Genomic DNA, 26,307 nt, shown 5'->3' with positions numbered 1-26,307 from the left:
AAAAAACGATGGTCCGCAATGTTTAGTTTAAGATTAGACGTACTGCTAAATTGGGAGAATGAAGCAGAAGACCACATGCTCCACAAAACAGAAAATACAACGCCCACAATAATGATGGAATGAGGGTGTGATGACTTTAAGTGTGTGGAAATATGGCTTGGTGCTTTTACAGAGCACTATCTTTCATCTCGTAAAGAAAATACCCAATTGCAACCTTCTTCCAAACCAGCTGTCTTTCCAAAGGTTGTGCCCTTGAGCAATTACACGGCTGTGCCAGAAATGTCTTTCCCCTGCCCCTGGTTTTAGTATTTAAACATCATCGGTTGCAGGATGGGCCTCATCTCTGGCCATTGCCCTCTTCTTCCTCCCTCACTCCCTTTGTCCCCTAATGCTGGCTGGATGATGCATGAGACAGATCTGGAGTGAAAGGTCATGTCCACAGGAGAGTGTGAGCTTTAAAGTAGAGTGTGTGTTTGAGCAGGACCGTGTGATGTAATCAGAGCACCTCTGAGGTGCGGGCAGCTGATGGAGTGATTAATAAGGGTCCATCAATAACCCCCGGCGACAGGCGCTGCTGTGGCTGAGAGCGAGTGACCCGCTGATGCACTGTCTTTGACTGTGTGAGTGTCATCATTTCTTTCTCAGCATAATTCATCACCACCGAAGTCCAGACAACACACTCCCTTTCCAGTCTGACCCATAACCCCACTGGCCTGAAAACAACATCCTCCACTCTACTAAAATGAAACATGGTTAATAACCTCTGAAACAACCCTGTTCCTGTGTCCTTTTTCTGAGACCCATGTTTGAGGTCATGGAGTCTCTTAACGATATCTCATGACAAATTCGTACGTATCTTACGAGGTGGCTAATTCGTATGACTTCGTACGACCTCACTCGATTTTGTATGATTTGTCTGACATTTTATTTGACATGAACCAAGAGAAATGAACCAATAGAAAACATTACCGTCTACAGACGCGAGAGTGCGCTCTATGCTGCTCAGTGCTCCTGTAGTCTACACTGAAGACATAAAGCGCCATCTCGCGGCTGTAGACGGTAATGTTTTCGCTTGGTTCTAAATAAATGCGACTTATAGTCCAGTGTGACTTATATATGTTTTTTTCCTCATCATGACGTATTTTTGGACTGATGCGACTTATAATCAAGTGCGACTTATAGCCCAAAAAATACGGTACTAGTAGTATTCATATAATTTTTACAAAATGTATTTACAAATTTAAGAGTTGTTTATTATACATTTAGATTTGTTGTATATTAGTTTGTTTTTAGTTGAAGTTTCAGTAATTTTAGGCCCTCTGTCATTTCTTTTAGATGGGGTCATCGGATGCCCATTTTAAAAGTTGATATGATTCTTTAGGTTCTTACTGAAAAGTCCATAACATAATTTTGTTAAAATTTTTGTTAAAAAGGAACCATTTTCCTTTAAATGTTAATGAGCTCTGCTGACCCCGCCCCTCTCTTCCGAGCAACTCTTAGAAAGACTGTTTACTTTAGCCACATTCATCTTGAATTGTTAATTAGCACATTATTAGGAAAGGCAATTTGTAAAGATTCTTTTAAGGGGGAGTGAAATGCTCGTTTTCACTCAGTATCCTGTAAATCTTGAGTACCTATAAAGTAGTACTGCATCCTTCATATCTCCAAAAAGTCTTTAGCTTTATTATATTCCTAAGAGAAAGATAGTCTGTACCAATTTTTCCCGGAAAAACACGACCGGCTGGAGGCGTGACGTGTGGGCGGAGCTAAAGAATCACGAGCGCCAGTAGGCTTTTGCGTTGAGAGCGCTTGGAAGCTGTGACTTTACCGTGAGGAAAGCAGTTTTACTCACCGCATGCGGTTCCAACACACGATCGTGACCCTTTTTCGATGGGATTGCATCATCCTTAAGAAATAAACGATGTGCAAATCCGGCGTCAAACTGGGCCTTGTTTGTAAAACAAGCTTCTTTGAAATACAGGGGAACAAACACAAACACTTGCACAACTCCGTTGATGCTCCGTAAAAATAAACTCCGTCCACTTGTCCCTTAATGCTGGTTTTCTTTTTTTTTGGGGGGGGGGGGGGGGGGGTAATCTGTGCAGGTTTGTCTTGCCCTGGCAACCAAAAACACACTTCTTTTGTGACATTTCGCGACATTCATCAGTGAATGTCTGTGCTCTTTGTGCTCTGCTATACGGGAGCACGTGCTCTTCCGGCAGAAGTGCCCTTAGGATCCATATAAGGAAATTCTGCTCCATCTAACGTCACACAGAGCCATACTCGAAAAAAACTTTCCGAAACTTGTGACAAACCGGAAGGAGTATTTTTGGAACAGAAATACTCCTTCAAACGTACAACTTAATTTTTGAAACTTTGTCCATGTTTAGCATGGGAATCCAACTCTTTAACAGTGTAAAAAACTCAGTATGCATGAAATAGCATTTCACCCCCCCCCTTTAAAAAAACCTTATACTCACTTCTTCTGTTGGTAAAGATGGATCTCAAATGATCGGTGCCAAATAGACGCATTTAGGTAGATCGAGGGCGCATTCACTTCAGAAACAAATGTAATCCACTGCAGCTTCAGCAGCTCACATTTTGGGAGTAACTGACGACTACTACGTTCATTATTACATCCAACAACAAAACACCTCAATCGCTTCAGAGACAATCTTGTCTACATTTGCTCTGGCAGAAGAAACAATGGCGGATTTGATAAAGGGGTACAGATTTTAATAGATAAAACAACAACAACAACAAAAAACACTGAGTGGATTATAGGGTGGTTGTGTACACACACTGCCAAAACACATTTCAATTCAAACTACTTAAAGGAAAAGTACATGTAGCATCCTATGACCCCTTTAAAGTTTCTATTTACCTTTAATTTTTAGTTATTTCAGTTTTTTGTTTTAGTAATTTTAGCACTTTTTAAAAAATGTTCATTAAATATTTATATCTTTCTTTATTTCAGCTTATTTCACTTACCCAAAGTAATTTTTATCCGTTTTAGATCACAATAACAGCACTGGGTAGTTTTGAATCACCATAATCAGTGCTCTTGATTCATGGCTCGAATCTGGTATTTTTTATATCTTTTTGTTCAGCCAAGGCAACATTGGCAACATTTAATCATGTTTTTAACATTTAACCACAGGGAACCAGCTAAATTCACAAACAAGCAGCTAATGTAAACACTAGCATTTATTTAAACCTACAGATTCCACTCAATAACTACAGATTTCAACACGCATACAAACACCTGAGAGAAACTGACTTGAAATATATATATATATATATATATATATATATATATATATATATATATATATATATATATATATATATATATATATATATATATATATATATATATATATATAATACTCTTTAGCCTTCAAAGTTTCCTCAAACTTCCCGTTGAAAGTCTCCATTCTGGTCAGGCTTCCACAAGGGTGGGAGGTAGATTGAATTAATTGAGGCACAAGGTGGTAAACAGGCTAGCAAACACTGCCAATAGTTTCCATTGTGCTTCACAACAACATTTCAAAGACTCAGTGTGTTTTATAAAATATGAATCATGATTCTGGGGCTTAATTCTGTTCTTGCCAGGGTCCTGGCTCAATTTCCTTCTCTCAGTTGCAATTTGAAGAACTCAAACTAGACTAATTAACAGGGGAAAAACATTTAAAGAACAATTAGTATTAAAGAACTGCCCACACTAAAAGTTTCATTTAGAAATTCTCGTGACTTGGTTTGCCATAATAAAAATTACAGTTCTGCCAAGAAGTCTCTGCAGCCCCTGAAGACCACCTCGGAAAATGAATTTTACCCCTTATGATTTAGTGTATCAAATGTCTTTTCTGAATTCTGAGGAGTGTATGGAACAATGGTGTGTGTGGGCACTGAGTGGCATTTGTGCCCCATCTACACACGCCATCATTGTCCTTTTCCCTTTTGCTGTCTATTTACCTTTTGCATTGCATTCCACACACGTTCCTGATCAGGCCGCTTGCCTTCAAGGGTGTCCATGGTGTCTGCCATTAGAGCCAGCAGCTGCCAGGAGCAGATAAAGATTATCACAGCTCAGTTCACACAAACGCCATAACTTTTCAAAACACTGCACCTTCAAAGCTAATTAAAAAATCATTTGTTGGCAGCTGATTTTTATAAGTCATCCCTCATATAATGAGGACTTTCTTCTTGTTCCCCTTTGGATGGTGGAGAGAGGGAGGGGGTGGTCTTGGGTTTTTACAAGGCTGGTGGTTAGAAATGGAAACAATGTGGACAAATTGAGGAACAACCCTCGTCCATCACAGGGCAAAACAGATGGGAATGTACATGCTGCACGCTGAGAGAGAAGGAAGGGGAAGCTAGAGAGTGAAAGAGACACTATGTAACTGGATTAAATTTGATTAGGGTTGGAGTGACGATTAATAGGAACTTGGCACATGTGATTCAAACTGGATGGAAGTGGTTGGTCACCTGCTTTTACTAAGTGCTGTTTAAGTATATATATATATAGAGCAGCAAAGGGTATACTGCCTTTGTGTGCTATACAGTATATAGAGAGTCTAGTCACAGCACTTTTTTCACATAACCGCTCTCTACACTCTTATTTCTGTTCATGAATGTAAGTACATAACATTTCCAGAAGCAGCATGTGGCCCTTAATCCGTATTCACCAAGATGACAAAAAAAAGCTACAGTATATACTTTCATCTTATTTATAGAGCTTCTGTCAATGAACAGAGATGTGTGCTTCTCTATTGTAGATTTCTATTTAAGTACTCATTTAGGTCTTTGTAATTTGTCAGTATGATTCTGCGAGGTGTTATATGGTGCCCATGCAAACATCACGCTAATTGAACGCCCCGTGGCTCTCCATTCATGGCAGATTTGGTCGCAATCTCGCATACATCAGACTCTATTGATCTGGGCTAATCTCACCAGTGTGGAGCGCTAATCTAGTAAAGAGGCAATTATGGTGCTTCAGCACTTTATGCCAGAATGAGATTTATGCCACCTCCTTCTTCTATTCTTTCTTTTTTCTCGCTCATTTTCTCTCTTCATTTCTGTCACTTCTATATCTGCACGCACAAAAGCAGTTGTCTTCTTTGTCAGTGCTAGTTTCTCTTTCAGTCTCATAAATATTCACAGCTGAGCTGTTTTATTGCCGTGCATAATTCAGGCCTTTATTAAAATAAGCTGGCCTGGTTCTGCTCTTGGTGTGATGTTACTTGATTGCATCAACACTCTCTCAAAGTAAGACCAATGAGGTCTATTGCTTGATCTTAGTGATTTTCTTATAGCCCCACAAAAACAGATCTTTAATTTCTTTTTAAAATAGATATTTATCTCATAAGTATGCAGCCCATTTTTAATATGTAATTGTGAAAGAGAAAAAAAAAATATGGCAAAAACTATTGGGATCACTCAACTTAAGATTAATAAAACAAATGAAATAATTTTTACCTAATAATTCAAAATACAGGTAAAACACCTGTGGAAAACCAAAATGAAAAAAATATTTATATTAACAGTAGCCTACATATTGGCATATTTTACAGACTTTTCTTAGTGTGTGCCAATGAAGAAAGATGGTCTATATAGATAGATTGTTTAGAGCTCAGTGAGAGCTGTTACCATCCAAAATGCTCTCAGATCAGTGTTAAGTGTGTTTAGGATGGCCCAGTGCCATCAACAGATCTGCATAAGTAGCTCAGCCTTTTTACTGCGAGGGGAAATCTTAAACCGCAAAAAAAGAAAATAAAGGAATTATCTCTATGTAAATGTGTATTTAGACTAAATTCCCACTTCAGACTGATTGGAAACTGATAGATAATGTTTGTAATCCTTTGATTACGTTTCATTCTTGTATTTTTCAGTGCCTGCAGAGTAGACTCCAGGGATCACCACCCCGTCTCATTCCAGCTGCTTGCGTCCTCCACCTGTACTCGGAGAGGAAGCTTGGCCCTGTGCAGCGCTTTATCTGCATATTTTAAATGCCTTTTGGAGGAACATTCGTTTGAAGTTGGAGATGAGGAGAATAGCTTTGTTTCCATGTAACTTTTTTCTTTCATCAAATGACATTAAAAAGCACAAGAGAAAAGTGGAAATCTGCATCCAGAAATGTGCTACAGGACTTTCTGCCATGAGAATACACAAACACATGAAACTCTGATCACTTTTTCTTTCATGGAAAACAAAAGGAGTTATTAATAGCAGAACGCCTATGCTGCTTTATTTATTTTAAAAGAATTATACATTGAAGATGTGACATACACATACTGTACAAGTGCATACTGAATGCAAACTAACCACTTTTAAGATCCTTTATGATTCTTGTTTTTCATTGACGGAGCTTCTATGAAAGTAGAATCATGTACGTTTTTCATCTCTCCCTTTGTATTCCATGGAAGAGAAACATTATTTAATAAAGTGAGCGGAGAAGAAGATAAGTAACGGCCTCACCAGCTCTGAATCAGAAGGACTGATGTCCTGCAGGTAGGGTGCGACCGCCAGCTCAGCCAGTGTGTACTGCAGTACATGCATATGTTCTCTGAACCTATTCAGTTGTCCTAGGACACTAGCATATTGCAGACGCTCTATGAGTCCAGATCCTTGGGAAAATCCCACCTAGACACACATCAAACACATGTTCATTTATACACTGCATATAAATGTTGATATAAAGGGACATTCTATAATTCTCTGTGCCACTAGTGGCACTAAATGGAATTGCAGTCTGCTTGTTTGAGCAGACCGTCTCAGTCTGGCAGCATCTCAGTTTAATTAGCGTTAGAGCACAATTCCATAAAAGCGCAGATGGGAGGGGAAATTTCTGCGTGTGATTAACTAACAATGTGCACATTAAAGAACACAGATGAAGCCAGATCATTTCCATAATGACCAGTGCAATCTATCAAGAGCAGCGCAAATTCCTGCCTGCTTTAAGACAGCCATTTGGGGAAGTTGTGGCCTAGGGGTTAAAGAGTTTGACTCCTAACCCTAATGTTGTGTGTTCAAGTCTGGTCTGGCAGTACCATGACTGAGGTGCCCTTGAGCAAGGCACTGAACCCCAGCTGCTCCCCGGGCGCCGCAGCATAAATGTCTGCCCAGTGCTCCGCGTGTGTGTTCATGGTGTGTGTGTGTGCACTTCGGATCGGTTAAATGCAGAGCACGAATTCTGAGTATGGATCACCATACTCGGCTGTATATCACTTCACTCACTTTTACTTTTTATCTGCCAGTTAAATAGCAGAAATTTGACGAGTGCAAACGTTAGTAAATCGCATAGCATGATGTGTTTTTACACTCGCCTCCCATAAATTTTAAGTCTGAAAGGGAATGCCTACAAATGCATATTCAATAATTTTTAATAAATAGTAAATAATTTTTTATTATTAATTTTTTCACAGAGAACGTGAAACCGAACAAGTCCACCAATCCTTGCGAAAATACATACAGTAGTTGCTCAAACAATAGCAAGGCAACACACACTTTTCGAGTTAGGGCTTCAACGCAACTCTCAACAAATGCCATTGGCAGCTTTGACTTCTACATGAATCCACCACAGATAATGTCACAGGAGTGTTTGTAGCAACTGAATGTGTTGTTATTCGATGGTGTGTGTACACGTGTATTTCTGTTATGTTTCCTAGATGCCCTGAACTGCGCTGTATGTAAATTAAGTCATTATAAATTGAAAAAGGGACGCTGACCTTTTCCACAGAGAGTAACAATACAAGGAAGAAGAACAAACACTTTTAAAAAGTGTCAGCATACGGCGTTTTTGTTTAAAACTGACAGCTCCCAGTGCCAAAGAGTCCCTCAGAGCCGTTTCGCACACGCCGCTGCAGTGCTACAAAAGCAACGCTATGTTCCCTGATGATTCATTTTGTCAAATACCTTTTGGCATCTTTGTGTTACACACATTCTTCTGATGCTGAAATTTGACAAAAGGCTACAAAATGTTAGAAGTCAAGTTGAAAAACTGCTATTCTTCAGCTATTTTGTAGTACGCTTAACTCCACCCCCCTTCCCAAGGTCGAATCTCAACCGCTTTCCCCTGTGGACCGTTTTTGGCCTGTCGAGGTCGCTTGTCTAAATGATGCTCCACTCTATGCCTTTCTAGACTCCTTTTATTTTGTGTGAGCTCAGTTACTCTCCAGTGACATTCATCCACTTTATGGTCATTTTTATTACCAACACACATCTCCCAGCATGCATCATTTTTCACCAGTACTGTCTCTGTGCTTTTGGGCATTTTTTCATCACGCTGCACTGTTTACTTTCCATAAGCCAAGCAAGGGAGACAGTGAGATGGTTAGAGAAAAAGGAAAGCAAGAACAGTGTCTTTGTTTTTTTGTTTTTTTCGTAAATAAAATAAAAAAAATTCTAAATAGTTTTTTCTTTTAATTGTTTTTAAAAAATAATATAAATTTTATTTAATGTTTTTATTAGCTATAATATTTAATATTTATATTGTTGTAAAAAAAATAAGTAATGGATATGCTGTATATATGTAATGGTTTTAGCCAATGTATATTTAAATTTAGAAATAACTCTGTTAATGTAAAAATACAGTAACTGATTTATAAAAAAATCTTTATCTATTTTTTTTATATATATATATATATATATATATATATATATATATATATTTAAATAGAGTTAATTTTCTAATATTTTATGAACACATATTCTTTATGTTTGGACATGGATGCAGTGGAGCTGTCATTTTGGAAACGTTGATATGTGAAATCCATTCTAAAATGCCTAGGGATAATTTAATATTTATGTACAGTACTTAATAATTAATATGTTTGTATGATTCTGTGACTCAGCAAAGGAGGGTGTGTGCAGCTCCAGTACTGAAATCAGCTGCACTGCTTGACAGGTTGAGTTCTTCATTCTGAGAATGAATGTGTTGCCACAGATTTCATCATAGTGGAGAAGAAATCAACTCTGTGTTTTAATCGAGAGCTGATGGCTGTGCTCGGCTGGAGAATAACTGACTAATGTAATTTAGCGTCGTGTCTGGGCCAATCAAACATTTGCCGTTGCTGCTCTAATTCAATCACTGTCCTCTGAAATAAACGCCCTGAGAGTTTAACCTCCAAATGAAATGAAAACTTCATCTGGGGGCATGTTTGTGTCTCCCGTAGTCCATTGTGAGATTGGAGAAAGATTGCAATTATTAGTGGGATGTGCCAGGGGTACTGACAGTGAGGGCTTGTTAGACACTGATGGCCTAGCAAGTGTATATAATTAGGAGTGTTGGCTACAGGAAGCATCACTAGCACTATTGTCCATAAGTGATTTGAACAAAGTCCTAAGCCAATATGTTAACCTTCGGAATGTAACTCTTTTTGCACAGTTCGTGCTGTAGACATGAATAATATATTAAATTGTGTGGATGACTGAACTTTTCTAAATGATCAGACTGACTATTTTTGGAATGACATTAAGGTGACTAAACGATGATAGAATTTTCATTTTCATCTCTTTACAGTTTTTCCTCAGTCGCTTTGGTGCATTTCTCGAATCCTCCTTAATATTTGCAAAGAAGTATGTGCATTTCTCAAAACAATTCGTACAAACAGCACCACACAATGGATTACATGCAAAAGCCTGTAACTTAATCAAAATCTTTAGTTTATCTCTTAATAGTATTTATGTCAATTAACATGTCAGTGCCATTAGAATGAAAAGTCCTTGTGTCATTGTTCACAAAGGAGGCTTATTTATGCCATATATCCATTTCAAAGGTACAGCTTTACCAAAGCACTCGCAACTTGTTCAAAAGAATGAAAAACTAATTTTTTGATGTGCACAAGTTGACTAGATGATGTGGAGGTTGAACAAGTAGTTTTGATCATTTCATTTCTGATATGAGAAATGCACCAAAGCAACTAAGAAAAACTGTAACTAATAGCATATAATACTTCGAAACATACTGTTGGACATTCATTAAGCATCACACAATTCACAAGAACATATACCCACACTTAGCTTGGTGCACTTAATGAAATCCAGAACTGGCAGGATCTTCTTTCCTTGCATCTCAAACATCATTTCTAGGTCTCTATAGCTGGGAGGAGTGAATGGAGATCTCTGCCCTGTGAAAAAAAAGTCAGACCAACAGTGTGTACATGTTCAGTAAGTCTTACAAATTGCTTATTTTATCATTTACAGTAGGGGACAAACACACTGATAGACAGATAGAACATTAGACAGAAAGACAACAATGGATAGAACAATGGATCGATTCATGGATGGATGGATAGACAGATAGATAGATAGATATACCTGTAGTTTAGTTTAGAGTTTTTTTTTTGTTTTTTTTTCACCTTTTTTTTTCTTTTCCAAAGCTGGAAATTGTTTAATAAGGTACAAAAACAAAAATCAAAAACAATTAGTTTGGCAAGTAATAATGAGAGAAGAATTGGAGGCGGTGGAGGTTTTATGAAGGCTCAGAGGGAGTGAGTTCAAGAGTTTAGTTGCCATAATGCTGAACACACAACCACCCATTGAGAAAATGTGAATTTTCATCAACTAATTACAATATTATGCATGATAGTAGAGAGTATCGCTAGTGGGGGAAAAGGTGGGACTGAATCCTGGGGCCTTTAGCCACAAAAATCTCCCCTACAGCCCCCCATTGCAGCGATTTCAGGGCATACGGGTTTGTGTTATCTTACTGTCTATGCAATGCACATTTGCAGCATACAGAACAACCTCGGTGCACTGTACATAATATTATGACGAGTTGAAAATCGAAAATGGATCATGCAACCTTTACATAAGTTCGAACCGCATCTTGAAGATGATTGATTAATATAATGACCCATACATTGGCTGAACCATTGAGACATTACACAAATGCCATAGATTTTCTTCCTCTTTAATAGAGATCATTCACAAGTACAGCCTGAGCTCTGCCGACCTCTCCTGCTCTATGGTGCAGGCTGGCTAACGGCAGTATATCTGACATCCATGTCATATTTGCCTCTCCAGCTTCGCACGAACCAAGGTTAACTGAGAATTTTTATGCCACTGATGTCAATTCATTGATTGGCCCCTGTAATCTCTTGTCTGCTTAAACAGAACAGAAAAGAGCTGAGTTAATAGCAATATCTCATTCTTGAAAGACAATGATTGTGCGACCTTGGAGGTCAGTTGGTAAATTTGTACATTTAACATATGACACAGCGTTAGCCCTCGATTTCAATTGGACTAATTTTCACTCACTACTAGATAATTCATTTTTTTGTTGACCTAACAAAGTCATTGTGGTAAAAAAGTGTGACTGGAATAGAAAAGATCCCTCAGGGATTGTATTAAAACATCTTTGTCATTGTAATGGTTGTGAGGATTGAGAGGTCTATTTGCACTGCGTATTCGACGCCGCAAGCTTTGTGATCCATTTAGCTTGCCTGAGGTTTGCGCATACTTGTTCATGTTCTTTCACAAGAGAGTACACTCTGAGAGCTCCTAACGATTTCACCCTGCAGGTGAATGTGTGATGTCAAATGCGTATTGTGATTACCCCATTTCCTGTTCAGCATACTCTGAGAGCCTTCATCTCAACACCATGAACATGCAGTGCTAAAATCTTCCGTTTGTGTTCTGTGGGTGCAGATTATAAGCTCCCTTCCCCCCAGTATAGAGCCCACACCAACCTGTGAATGTGGGACACCTCCTGTGGAGAAGTTTATGTAGGAAGTCTCCATCATTTCTCGTTCTGAAGCCAAGGGTGAGGAAGTAACTCTTTGTGGATGAAGGCTGACTCCAGTCTGTTGTCTGGGGCAACAAATGACCTCCACGCGGGTCTAGACAGAGATGAAGAACGGCCACAATTTTTTTGAATCATCTTAAACAGGCAATTATTCGTCTGTCTCTGTTTGAGTATTGTTCAATCCATCGTTCTACATGTCACATGTCTGGGTATCTGTCTGGCTCTAGATACATATGTAATAGACAGATATATGTTGAAGTTAATTTACTACAGTGCTTCACCTGTTTATTTTTATTTTATTCAAATATAGTTCGATACATTTTTGTGTGTGTGTGTGTGTCATTCCAAATCAGCTTCCTGTGGGGTGTGGACAGTTTGAAAAGCAGCTAAATCAATTCTAAATGTTTCACAACCCTGCTCAGAAACCACTTGGAACACCCTAGAAACTGGGGAGCAACGCATTAAAAGCCACTCAGAACATGTTAGCAACAACATAACAATGTTTGGCAACCACCTACAACACTTTAACATCTCAGTGATGGTGTTTTTGCATGGGAAGCACCAATCACTTTTTTTTTTTTTTTTTAGAAAATGTAAAAGTCTAGTTTTCCATGTCAGGCTTATGCAGTTGATGGAAATATGATAAATGCTATGTTTAACGTTTGTTTACATTTGTACATTGAACAGTTTTGATACTGCATTGGGTGGCCACATATCAACAGCACTGTAATAGATCACATATACAGAGATTAAATCAGTGTTAATTTGATTTAGTTGATGCGATGCTAAAAGACACATTATCTTCTATTTTGATGCAATCTGTACATTTCTTTCAAAGAGATTGCATCAACAGATGGCTGAAGGCGGTACATAGTCAAAGACAAGGACGGCAACTCTTTTTTTCAGAGCCGGTTATGCAGAGTGCTGAAGTGACACGGATGTTGACTACCCTGTGATGAGTGACTGTTCTCCTCTAGGGTCCTACATTTAAATTCAACGTGTCTTTCAGTGTCACACATTTATGTCATGGCAGATTATTTCTCCACAACGCTGAACATTATGCTAATTTAATTTGTTAAAAAAGAGAAGATACATGGTAAAAAAAAAAAAAAAACAACATCCCTGAGGAATGAGAATGTAGACATAGAGCACAGCAGGGGAGGACTACTCCATGAAATTTGTGCTGTATAAAACAGATTGCATCATCATCTCTGCTGAAAAGGTTTGTCTTTACAGTTGTCTTTTGACTATATTTCAGAAAACGACTCAGCATTATAGCCTTAAAATAAAACTGACACTTACTCTCATGTTGTTTCAATCCTTTATGCCCTTTCTTTCATACATGTATTTCAAAAAGAGACATTTTTCAAGTATGATCACACTGCTTCTCTTTTAATATAGCAAGCTTTTTTTTTAGCTTTACATTCCCTACTAACCCTTAACTTTCATTGTTTGCACCATTTTTAACATGAACAACCAGGTTAACATCTCATTTTGTGGTCTATGGAAGAAAGAAATCAGCGGCTTCAAAAGAAATGATGGTGAGTAAATGATGACAGAATTTTCTTTTTAACTGGGCTATTTCTTACAATATACAGCTTTCATCATATCCAGGTTTTCGTGGACAGTTCTGAAGAGTGTGTGTGCTGCGGTGTGAATGCATCACAAGATTGTGTCCTGGGGACAGACACCCTGCTGTGTTAGGATGTTCCGAAATTTTCATGGTGAATCTACGTTTTAACTTTCAATAAAGTGCAATGCTCTTAGGCATGTTTTTTTCCACTGTCTCCGTGAGGCGTCTTTGAATCGTTTGATCCGAGCAAGGGAAAGCATTACATTTGCGTCACTAGTTTGTATCTTTTGAGCATTGCTTTGAAAGAAAAAAAGCCTTCAAATAGCTGTTCTTTCACAATTAATTAGTCCAGAATAAATGCATAATCTGAGATTATGGTTATTTAATACCCATGACCTTCTCTTTGGTTGTATTAAATAGAAATCTCCTGCATCTTATTGTCTATTGTATTGCTGTCTGAGTCATTAATTCAACTGATTCATTCAAAAACGTGAGCAACTTTATGAATTAGCTCATACATCATTTACTCCAAAGATTTTCTCAAATATACTTCATTTAGGAACAAAACAGGCAACTGTGTTTAGGGGTGAATTACTGAAACAAAAACTTAATGTGTGAATCATTGAATCACTCATTCAACCTTTTCATTCAAATAAACTGATTCATTCTGAAACAAACTCAGTAATTCGTTTGAAAACTACAATTATAATTCTGACCGTCCCATACACCTTTTGACCAATTCCCTTCACACATGCGCTTTACATGCCTTTCAATGCAATGACCTCTGCTGACAGTCTCTGTAAGGCTACATTAACTTACAAATGAAATGAGCAACTCATCTCACCAAACACACATACAATCACTCACAGGTACTGTATAATCATGCATTGAGTAGCACTGTGTAAATGGTTGGGTAAATTGCTGCAAAGTGTGTAATTTGAAGTAATTCAGGTCTAACGTTAGGATTTCGATAACATATACAAGCTGAGTGCTGGATTATATATTTGTGCATAGTGGGGGTGTGTAAAAACAGAGCAGGCTAATTGAAACATGAAGGTGTGCTCTTGACCTGCCTATGTGAGCAGCACAGTCCTCAGTGTTTGAACAACAAAGAGAGCTACCTTACATCTCTGCACGACACAAGCTACACTAATTCACGACCTGTTGCTAGGGCAACACCTGCCTTAAACAAAGCTGTAACTATTAGTCAGACACAATCTAATGCCTGTGAACCTGAAAGCTTCTTGAGTGCTTCATTGTGGGAGGTCTTTCACTTTTCTCACTTTTAAATAAGCAGATGGTTAATGTGGAGTGTCTTGATTTCCTCATACCAGTAAAGATGTAGTCTGTGAAGGCTGGATGAAGCTTCCGGAAGGCCTCCTCAATTTTCTCTGTGACGTTCGAGGATGATTCTCCAGACCAGGGAGTGAACACGAATGAGAAAGTCTTCTCCATTGTAAGCGCTGCCTCCAGGAGCCCCTGTGTGGAAGGGAAACAGAAAGAGATTTGTTTTATTGTTCATTTACATGTAATTAGGTCATAAATACTTAAGAGTTACTGAAATGCACAATGTGATTTTATTATTATATTTACCGATTATAATTTAGCTTTTATATTTTTTCTCTGGCACTTCTATTAGATGGCATGTGGTTTTGATCATTTCAAAGTAAAATATAATTATACTTTTAAAACATAGGCATGATTAAATCAGGGCTGTGTCAGATCTTATTCGGAGTTATGATTTATTTCTTATTCAAGCCTTTGGTGTGTGACTGTTTGAGGTAATCAGCCACCTCCTGTCAGAATATAATATGACTAAAATAATAACATATTACTATAATAAGCAGAACACAAAAAAAAAACTTAACAAGACTGTATTTGTGCCTATTGTACTTATGTGTGTGTGTGTGTGTGTGCATGTACGTGTGTGTACTGTATGTGTGTATATAGGCCCATACAGTCTTGTCAATTTTTATTTTAATATTATATATATGCTTTTGTATTGTTTAATAATATTTAACTTTTTAAAGAGTTTTAGTGATTTATACTTTTGTCAATTTTATTTGTTTTTAAATATTTATATTTACATTTAACTAACTGTTATGTTATGTTATGTTATGTTATTACACGGCTTTGTGGAATACTTGATTCTGATTGGTCAATCGCGACATTCTGTCACGGTTGGTAAACCGTGATCTCGGGTTGTTTACACTTTGTGGTGAATTCTGTGTGTTCTGCGTCTGCACTGATTAGTTGTGGGCGTCTCCGTTAATTGTATCAGCAACAGCTGCCACTCATTACTCATCTCCTATATAATGGCTTGTCTCACGTCTTGTGTTTGTGAGATCGTTGTTTCATGTTGTTGTGTTACCCCCGTCTGGCTTCTGTGTTAGTTTGCGTTTTGGATGTCTATGTTTTCCCTAGAACCTCATCCACTCTCCGCACGATCACTCAGCCACGGACACTTACCTTCGGCTCTGTTCCCCGCAGTTCCTGTGCCACTCTCTCCTGCTGCCTCACGCCGTCAAGACCCGGACTACTCACCTACACTCCACTACCAGCTGGATTTCTCACCTTCCACCGTCTCCCTGGAGTGTTATCGCCTCATCGTCTTTGTGTGTCTTTGTATCATTCTCATCATCTCATTAAATCCTGTTAACTCGCATTTGTTTCCGGACTGTCTTTTCACCACCCTTCACAGAACGATCTCAACCAACATGGAAGCAGCGAGCACCAACACCTTCACCGATTTCCTGCACCATAGCGTCAAGAGAATGGATCAGCAGCAGGAGAGCATCTCGAACACCGGAGGCGCTGTCCAAGCGCTGGTGGCACAGGTGTCCAAGCTCACCCAGCAGATCCATCAGCTCACGTCTCCCACTGCGCCCATCGCCCCGCCTGCGCCGACCGTTCCCCCGGGGATTCCCCAGGACCACTTCCGGCCTGAGCCGCAACTTCCGGCGCCGGAGAGTTACGCTGGTGAGCCAACTTATTGCAGTACATTCCTTAACAAGTGCTCTATGCATTTTGCCCTACAGCCCCGCACTTTCGCCACCGAAGAATCCAAGGTAGCATTCATGCTCACACTCTTATCGGGCAAGGCTGCCTTATGGGGAACGGCGGTGTGGAAGAATCAACATCCGTGCTGTGCCTCGTTCCACCTCCTTTCTGACGAGATGAAGAGAGTTTTCGACCGGGCCGCGACCGGCAGGGAGGCCGCCCATCGCCTCTCGGAACTCCGTCAAGGACATTCATCGGTCACAGAATATTCCATCGAGTTCCGTACCCTGGCGGCCGCGTGCCAGTGGAAAGAGGCGGCACAGTGGGATAGATTCCTGCATGGGTTATCCGACCGTGTGCAGCAGGAGATCTACCTCCTCGAGCTGCCCCCTACCCTCAACGAACTCATCGACCTGGCGTTGCGGGTGGAGGCCAGGTTTAATCGCCTGGGCCGCCAACACAGTCCTTCCAGACCTCCATTCTCTCCTGGTAGGGGGCGCTTGAGTCGAGAGAACACGGTCGGCTCTGTCGACGATCACGAGCCCATGCAGGTGGGTCGAACTCGGCTGTCCCGGAGGGAGAGGGAACGGCGGAGGTCCCAAGGACTATGTTTATACTGTGGAGACTCTGACCATAACATCTACTCATGCCCGGTTAAAGGACCCAGCCCGGTAGTAAACCTGAGGCTACTATCGGGTGGGATCTCCGCTGAGAAGTCCTCACCTACATCATCGACCCTCCTTCCGGTGAAACTGCGGTGGAGAAATCAACATCACGAGAGTCACGCCCTTCTGGACTCCGGAGCCGAAGGTAACTTTATGGATTCTTCACTTGCACATCACCTGAACATTCCTGTCCTTCCTGTGTCTCTCCCCATCCATGTCACCGCACTCAACGGCCAGGAACTGCCTCCCGTCACCCACCATACTGAACCCATCACACTCATCACATCCGGCAATCATCAAGAAACCATATCCTTTTTTCTCATGGACTCCCCTGTTGCTCCCATTGTTTTAGGTCACCCCTGGTTGTCCAAACATAATCCCCCAGTGGAATGGGGTTCGAACACTATCACATTGTGGAGTGAAAGTTGTCATGAGTCTTGTTTGGTTTCTGCCCGTCCTGTTGTTCCTGTGTCTGTCTTTCAGAAGGAGACCATGGCGTTGCCAAACGTGCCCGTAGAGTATCTGGACCTGAAGGAAGTGTTCAGTAAGTCCCGGGCTGCTTCTCTTCCTCCGCATCGTCCCTATGACTGTGCCATAGACTTAGTGTCAGGTAAATCTCCGCCTAAAGGCAAGTTATACTCTCTTTCTATTCCTGAGAGGGAGGCCATGGAGAAATACATTTCTGATTCCCTAGACTCTGGGTTCATCCGTCCTTCCTCATCTCCAGCGGGGGCGGGGTTCTTTTTTGTGGGTAAGAAGGATGGTTCTCTGCGACCTTGTATTGATTACCGGGAGCTGAACAACATTACTATTAAGAATCCATTACCACTCATGTCTTCAGCTTTCGAGAGGTTGCAGGGAGCATCGGTATTCACAAAATTGGATTTACGTAACGCTTATCATTTGGTCCGCATCAGGAAGGGGGATGAATGGAAAACTGCCTTTAATACCCCTAGAGGGCACTTTGAATATTTGGTTATGCCGTTCGGGCTCTCCAACTCGCCCGGGGTTTTCCAAGCACTCGTGAATGACGTGTTGAGAGATATGGTAGATCAGTTTATATATGTTTACCTGGATGACATACTGATTTTTTCTTCATCTCTCCAGGAACATGTCCAACATGTCAGACGAGTGCTCCAGAGGTTACTAGAGAATGGGCTTTTTGTCAAGGCGGAGAAGTGCGTATTCCATGCACAGTCGGTTCCCTTCCTAGGGTTTATCGTGTCGTCTGAGGGAATACGAATGGACCCTGACAAGGTAAAGGCTGTGATAGATTGGCCATCTCCAGATTCCCGTAAGGCCCTACAGCGGTTTCTGGGGTTCGCCAATTTCTATCAGCGTTTTATTCGTAATTACAGCCAACTAGCCTCACCTCTGACAGCCTTGACCTCCCCCAGTACTCCGTTCAGGTGGTCTGACGCAGCTGAAACTGTGTTTTCTAACCTAAAGAGCCGCTTTGTTTCGGCTCCCATCCTTGTCGCCCCTGATCCCACACGGCAGTTTGTGGTGGAGGTCGACGCATCAGAGGTGGGGGTAGGAGCAGTGTTGTCCCAACGTGCTGCTTCAGACGATAAGGTCCACCCTTGCGCGTTTTTCTCTCATCGATTATCTCCTGCCGAACGTAATTATGACATTGGCAATAGAGAGTTGTTGGCGGTCAAATTAGCGTTGGAGGAGTGGCGCCACTGGTTAGAGGGTTCAGGTGTTCCCTTTATTGTTTGGACCGATCATAAGAATTTAGAATACATTAGAACTGCTAAAAGACTCAATTCCAGGCAGGCTCGGTGGGCACTTTTTTTCGGTCGTTTTGATTTTACCCTATCGTACCGCCTGGGTTCCAAGAACGTTAAACCCGATTCTTTGTCACGTCTTTTTGATCCCTCCGCCCGTCCCGTTACTCCTGAGTGTATTTTGCCTGAGAGATTAGTTGTCTCAGCACTCGTATGGGAGGTCGAGTCGAAGGTCAAGACGGCCTTAGAAGGGGTAACGCCTCCGTCCGGTTGCCCACCGAACCGCTTATTTGTGCCGGAGGAGTTAAGGTCCGAAGTTGTCCGGTGGGGCCATTGTTCCAACATGGCTTGTCATCCAGGGATAAGTAGAACTAATGGGTTGGTTAGACAATGATTCTGGTGGCCACGTATGGCTCGCGACGTCCGCGATTTTGTTTTGGCTTGCTCCGTTTGTGCCAGTGGTAAGTCATCTAACCGACCTCCTGATGGGCTCCTTCAACCGCTGTCTGTCCCTTCGAGACCCTGGTCACATATCGCTCTAGATTTTGTTACCGCCCCCCCGCCCTCTAATGGCATGACAGTCGTTTTGACTGTAGTGGACCGGTTCTCGAAGGCGGCACATTTCATTCCCTTGCCCAAATTACCGACAGCCAAGGAGACAGCGGTTACTGTTTTAGATCACGTCTTTCGGCTCCATGGCCTCCTGGTAGACGTGGTCTCAGACAGGGGACCCCAGTTTATATCCAAATTTTGGAAGGAATTTTGCAAGTTATTAGGAGCGTCAGTTAGCTTGTCGTCGGGTTATCATCCCCAAAGCAACGGACAGTCTGAGCGAGCCAACCAAGATTTAGAGAGGACGTTGAGATGTTTGGTCTCCAAGAATCCTTCTTCCTGGAGTCAACAACTCTCTATGGTGGAGTACGCCCACAATTCGTTGCCAGTGTCAGCTAAGGGCCTCTATCCGTTCCAGTGTAGTGTAGGGTACCAGCCACCAGCTTTTCCCAGTCTGGAGTCTGAAGCCGCGGTCCCCTCCACTCACGCGTTTGTCCAGAGGTGCCACCGCACCTGGACCAGAGCCCGTGAGACTCTGCTCCGGGTGAGGGAGCGCACTAAGGCCAAGGCCGATCGCCACCGGTCAAAGCCTCCCGTCTACGTCGAGGGTCAAAAAGTGTGGCTTTCTACCAGTAACATTCCATTGCGATCCGTTTCGAACAAATTAGCTCCCAAATTTATCGGCCCGTTCACTATCACCAAGATCATTAGTCCGGTGACAGTCCGCCTCAAACTACCTCCTGTGTACAAGAGGATACACCCCGCCTTTCATGTGTCCAAAATTAAACCCGTGTTTTATGCACGTATTAATCCGCCTACTCCGGTTCCCCCGCCGCCGCGTCTCGTAGAAGGGGAACCAGCATATTCGGTTAATCGTATTCTGGACTCGAGACGGAGGGGACGAGGATTCCAGTATCTGGTGGACTGGGAAGGTTACGGTCCGGAGGAGAGGAGTTGGGTACCTGCTAGGGACATATTGGATCACTCCCTTATTGATGAATTCAATCAGCAGGTAGGCCCTTCTGGGAACTCCAGGAGGAGTTCTTAGAGGGGGGGGGGGGGGGGGGTACTGTCATGGTTGGTAAACCGTGATCTCGGGTTGTTTACACTTTGTGGTGAATTCTGTGTGTTCTGCGTCTGCACTGATTAGTTGTGGGCGTCTCCGTTAATTGTATCAGCAACAGCTGCCACTCATTACTCATCTCCTATATAATGGCTTGTCTCACGTCTTGTGTTTGTGAAATCGTTGTTTCATGTCGTTGTGTTACCCCCGTCTGGCTTCTGTGTTAGTTTGCGTTTTGGATGTCTGTGTTTTCCCTAGAACCTCATCCACTCTCTGCACGATCACTCAGCCACGGACACTTACCTTCGGCTCTGTTCCCCGCAGTTCCTGTGCCACTCTCTCCTGCTGCCTCACGCCGTCAAGACCCGGACTACACACCTACACTCCACTACCAGCTGGATTTCTCACCTTCCACCGTCTCCCTGGAGTGTTATCGCCTCATCGTCTTTGTGTGTCTTTGTATCATTCTCATCATCTCATTAAATCCTGTTAACTCGCATTTGTTTCCGGACTGTCTTTTCACCAGCCGTCACACATTCCGAGGTATGTTATCCCTAGATAGCAACTGTTAAAAAAATTATAACACAGGCTCATCCGGGTAACAGCAGTCGGCGCTGTACTCTTACTTGAACAATTTTTTCTTGGTGGAAGCTTTGCATTTTTTTAGCTAATAAAATATTAAAACTCGATTCAAAATGGTGAACAATTATTTAATTACGTCATCCTGGTACCGCGTACTCAACTCTCGTTTCATTCAAACGCATTTGCTGCCATTTTGCTACGACTGTTTTGTACGCTGAAGTGGATTATAAGAGAACTAACAAATTGGTAAGGTTTTAAAACATTTTCGTTTTAATTCTTTTATTGCCTTGATTATTTTTGTGGTGAAATGTTGCGTAATAAGTAGTTTGACTGGAGCGTTTCCCTTAAATGTGCGTCTAGTTTGAATTTGCCGCTTGCTCGCAACTGCAGTCTTCACGGAAGCTTTGCGTTCAAATATTTCAACTCAAATCAATATTTTGCGTCTAATTATTTCCTCGTGTCAAGCAGCTTCACGTCGGGATCCTGATCACATTGTCGGGGTTTATTCTGAGAGAACAGCCGGCTGGATGTACATTTTCCCTTACTTATGTTATGTGTTGTTACGTCGGTTGTAGTCACTTTAGCACTTCAATTAGTTGCCAGCTTTTTTCAAATTTTTGTATAGTTTATTTTAAGTTTAAAATGTCCCAATATTTAAAAAAAAAAAATCACGTTTTTAATAGTTTTAGTTATTCTAACCAAGACAGGAAGTGACCATCAACAGGTGAACAAACACCTAGCATTTATCAACATAGATAAATTAGGCTGACTTTTTATACCAAGTGTGTATCAGACAGTCAGAACGGATTTGTAGGCAATTTAGGGCTAACACTAAAATATAAATATTAACAATACTGACAAAAAAATGTTTAATGGCAAAATTTGAAAGCATCATTTATAAAAGTAAACTATAAATAACCTGAGTCTTGAACCCATGGTGATCTGTTTGAGTTCTGTGAAACGATTTATTCTGTCTGACCATGAAACACCACTGACGAAAGCGAAGATAAGACACCTTTCACTTAAGGTACATCTTATTTAGTCTTTCTCTTTTGAATTTACAGCACTAACATCTGCAGGATGTTGCCCTTTTCTACATAGGGAACACTGATAAAAGTGTTGCTGTGTATCATTACACTTTATTCTTCCCCAGAGGACACAAATATATACAAAAAGATGCTCTTCTCTTCATTCAGATGGGTCAAAACAGAATATTTCTGTGGCAGCAGTGGTGCATGCGTTACTATTGTATACGAAAACCTTTCAGTAGGAAAAAAAAAATTCTCAGGGCAGGTTGGAGAAGATGAAAAAGCTCACCCTTACTGTGGGCCATCAAAATAAACACATGAGTTGAACTGCAGTCCATGTAGGATGAAAATGGATAGAAAAAAATACATAAATGAAAAAGCAGTGGGCTTGATGTACACTGAGAGTTATCCTACACTCAAGTCACTTCAAGCAAATGCAAATTATGAGACGTTGCAGATACAACCCACTTTAATGAGGTCAAAATGCATTAATTTTATATGCTGTAAATGAGAAAAAAGTGCTTTTCCCTTGAGTTCGGATGAGAGAGGTAGCCTGGGCTAAGAGCACTTATATTAGTATGAATGTTTCCACCATCTTGGAATTTTTTTATAGAGTGAATACACATCGCAGATTTAACTGAAAGGATAAACTAGGAATAATGAGTGTGAAGCCAGTATCAGAGGAGCGTTACACAACACTGAACTACCAAACTAAACAGTGTTCCTTCAGGTCAAAGGCGCTGATGTTTTACACATGAATGTTTTGTGATTGATACGCATAGATCTACAGCAGTCGGCACTCTTTTAAGCAATAATCATTCATTGAGCTTTTGATTGGGCGCTGTGCAGCCCATCCGTCCTCACCTGCCAATACAGTTTGATGAGCTTGCTTATGTGCCGGTTGTTGCCTCCTGACAGCCAGTAAATGTAGTCAGCAATCATGGCGGCCCTAATGACAAGGACAGAAACAGGTGGACAGTATCAGATAACTTTCAATCAAGATGTTACATCATCTAGTTGCATACATGGCACATACTCAATAAGGGAATTCACTCGACAGACACACATGCACACGCCATGCGGTGTCTCTCGATACAGTCAAAGCGCTTGCTTCAGGCTGACTCATGTGGTCACCGGCACAAATTTCTCTCTGTTGCATGTATTCTTTCTCAACGTGACAGCATTGTGCTAATAATATTCATGTGTATGCATCACATCATCAAACTTGGGAGATGTGAAAGTGTAAAATAGACCTGTGGTGACAAATCTTTATATAACAAGGCCAAATAACCACATTTATCTCCGATATGATGAGTAGAAGCCATATGCATGTAATTACCTTCAATTTGCGAGGGTCATGTGACAATGAGATTAGATGAAATATTCATCTTTGCATATAGTTTCAGATCATTTTATTAAAAAACAGAAGGAAGAATACAGTGCATACTGTATAACAAGTTAGTAAAGTATCCATTAAGTTAAACAAAATACATTATTTCTATGACAAATGTTCTAAACGAGAATATTCTACATAGTTTGTCACAATATACATTTAATATCAAATTCTGTTAATGCATACAAATTATTTTAAATAATGAAATTCAAAATAAAATGAAGTCATAGTTGCTGATATGGAATTCTTTTTAGACGCTTATTCAAAAAGACATGCATTTCTATCAAATAATGAAATGAAGTAAATGTGGTGTTACGTTTTTGTTACTTATGCCAGTAGGTGACAACAAGTGACTGACTTTATGAGTGAACATTTCAGTATGCTTAAATACATAAACTAACTGGCAGTACTATATGTAAATCTTACATGTTTATTTAACTTGTATAAAACCATTGGTCTGAATATCATTTATGGCTGTGATTATTTGAAACAATAGCAGTCTTGTCATGCCATATTGCAGTACTTATTCTGCATGTTCATATTCTCCTGTTTATAATTACACTGTTTGTGTCATATTGTTTAAGAAACTCGATATACAAAGTCTTTTTGCTTAGGCAAGGACATAGAAGTATTAGAAAAGTCATACAGTGAAGTTCAGGCTTTTAAAAGTGTCAGTAGAGAGCATCAGGTGACATGCATATGCATGTTTGAACTTCAAATTGATGATGCAGTTACGCGTTGCATGCAAAACTCTGGAGACTTTAAAAAACTACAGAGTAGCGTTAAGGATGAAATATTACCTTGCTCATCACCTTGTGCTATGAAATATAATATATATATCCAAATTCATGAATGCACTGGAAAGTACATAACTTGGATTGTATTAGGCACTATTTCCTGGAACACATTTTGATAAACTAAGATGATTAAATTATCTGGCCTGGTTGAATCAAATGACTTGTTTTTAGAAGGGCACATTTCACTAGGCCAAATTAACATGCACTTTTATTATATAATGGCAGAAATTAAACCAAGACACTTGTTTTTCTCCCATGATATAAATCAAATCTGAATTGAGAATGCTGTGAAATTTGAGTTTGTGTATTCTGCTCTTTGGGCTCCTCAAGAGAGCTTATCTCCAACTAGAGTCAATGTGTACAGATGACCTGACGATAACCCTTGTAATTAGTCCAATTTTGATCTTTACCCTAATCAGTGTAATTGCAATTAGTCTGGTTCTGGTCTTTTAATGTATTAATAACCCCAAGTGAGAATTCTATTAGTTGTCACCAGTATAGTCTGATCAATGTGTTTACAATGCTTCATCTTCTTTATCAGATCTATGGACCTCTTTACATATTTGAGGGTGGTTGAGTGAAGAGATTCTAGATTTGATTTTGTTCTATGAAACAGCTACTGTGCTTGTCATGACTGAGTCATCTAATGACCCAAGATCTGGCTCATCTGCAGAGACTAGAAGATATGTTTCTGTCTGATCCACATCTTGGGTCAAATAATTTAATTTTTTTTTTTTTACAGTGCTGGTGTCTTGCAGTATAGTCTAAAGTTTGGTATGGTATTTGTTTTTGAAATAAATTAACACTTATTACTGAGGATGGATGCATTAAATTGATCAAAAATGACCAAAAATAAACAAAATATAACAATTAACAAAAATTAACAAAAATAAAATCAGCCTTGCAATCACAGGAATAAACATTTGAAAATAATAATAGTAAAAAAACAAAAAACAACACTGTTATTTTTACATTGCAATAATAACCAAAATATGCACTTGACCTCCCATTTCCATTGAAGCAAATGAACTGGATTTTTTTTTTTTTTTAAATTATGGATGGATTAAAGATGGAGTAATTCTAGTACATCGAAAAAATGGGAAGTGAAAGGTCAAGTTGAGCACAAGGAATTAAAAGATAGTATGCAATGAAGTGTCGTCCAGGATTTCTTCAGGTTCAGGCACACTCTCTCTGTTTAAATCTAGATTAAAAACGCATCTCTTTCTCCAAGCATTCGAATAATGCATCTCATAATTTTTGACTGCAGTTGCATCTGATCAAATGCACATTCTTATTCTTTATCTTTGGTTAAACTAATTAATTTTACTTTGTTGAAACTGTCTCTATTTGTTTCTCTTTTTTTGCCACGGGATTTACACAAGCTCCAGTCTGGATCCAGAACACCTAAGAAGAGATGATGCTGACCCTCAGAGGACCTCAGATGATGCTAACTCTGAAACAACATACAGAACTAACAAATATTGCTACAAGTGTGATTGCATCATATAATAATTGCTGTTAAAAATGTTCATCGTCTGGTTGACTACGTCTTGTATAAATTTTTCTGAAAAATCCTGTCATATGCACATAAGCTGACAGTCACCAATTATAAGCTACTAATACATATTGTTGAAACGTAATTTTGTGTAAAGTTGCTTTGTAATGTTTTTTATTGTAAAAAGCGCTATACAAATAAACTTGAATTGAATTGAATTTCTGCATACTAAATCCTGCCAAAAATTAAGCATTGTGTGTTATTGAGACATAGTCAAAATCTTTGTGATGTCAGTTAACATGTCGTTTCACTTTCTTCCAGCCATCGCTGAATAAGAATCCAGCATCACCCCCTGTCTCGATTGCACTGAGCCGGGAATCATGGGGAGGCCTCATTTAGCTTGCTTGATTAATGCTTGATGAGGATGTGCAAGTGTCCTGCTGGGGTGAACGGAGCAATTCTCTCGAGGGTAAATGCCAATTAAATGTTTACAAATAATTAACCACAGTGCCTACTTGTCCCCTCAGGGGTTGAAATGTTGTTGTGGGTAAACATGGCATTTACAGTTAAGGACGCAGCAGGGCTGGTTAAGTGTTTCTACTCCTGCATCTGTTCAGGTGCCACATTTGCAGCTTTGAAGCAGTAGTCACGCACTGTTGTGTGCCGGTGGATGAGCCGATTCC

The 26,307-nt window shown here is 40.2% G+C and overlaps 1 protein-coding gene and 1 long non-coding RNA gene across 2 annotated transcripts in view; one reads left to right on the top strand and one right to left on the bottom strand.

Annotated features, from left to right (window-relative positions):
* Positions 1–26,307, bottom strand: part of LOC127967965 (spermatogenesis-associated protein 16-like) — a 50,062-nt gene that overhangs the window by 3,564 nt on the left and 20,191 nt on the right. The window contains exons 4-9 of the mRNA XM_052568731.1: positions 22,804–22,888; positions 14,651–14,798; positions 11,691–11,840; positions 10,015–10,127; positions 6,478–6,642; positions 3,976–4,059 (exon numbers count right to left, since the gene is read on the bottom strand). Coding sequence (XP_052424691.1) covers positions 3,976–4,059; positions 6,478–6,642; positions 10,015–10,127; positions 11,691–11,840; positions 14,651–14,798; positions 22,804–22,888 — 745 coding nt within the window. The remainder of the gene's footprint in view (positions 1–3,975; positions 4,060–6,477; positions 6,643–10,014; positions 10,128–11,690; positions 11,841–14,650; positions 14,799–22,803; positions 22,889–26,307) is intronic.
* On the top strand, positions 12,567–13,602 carry LOC127968021 (uncharacterized). The gene is made up of 3 exons (XR_008155877.1): positions 12,567–12,968; positions 13,227–13,287; positions 13,361–13,602. It is a non-coding gene; the product is annotated as an uncharacterized LOC127968021 (long non-coding RNA).

This window comes from Carassius gibelio, chromosome B11 (assembly GCF_023724105.1).
Source record: "Carassius gibelio isolate Cgi1373 ecotype wild population from Czech Republic chromosome B11, carGib1.2-hapl.c, whole genome shotgun sequence".
NCBI classification, from domain to species: Eukaryota; Metazoa; Chordata; class Actinopteri; order Cypriniformes; family Cyprinidae; genus Carassius; species Carassius gibelio.
This window is presented reverse-complemented; position numbering and strand designations above follow the sequence as displayed.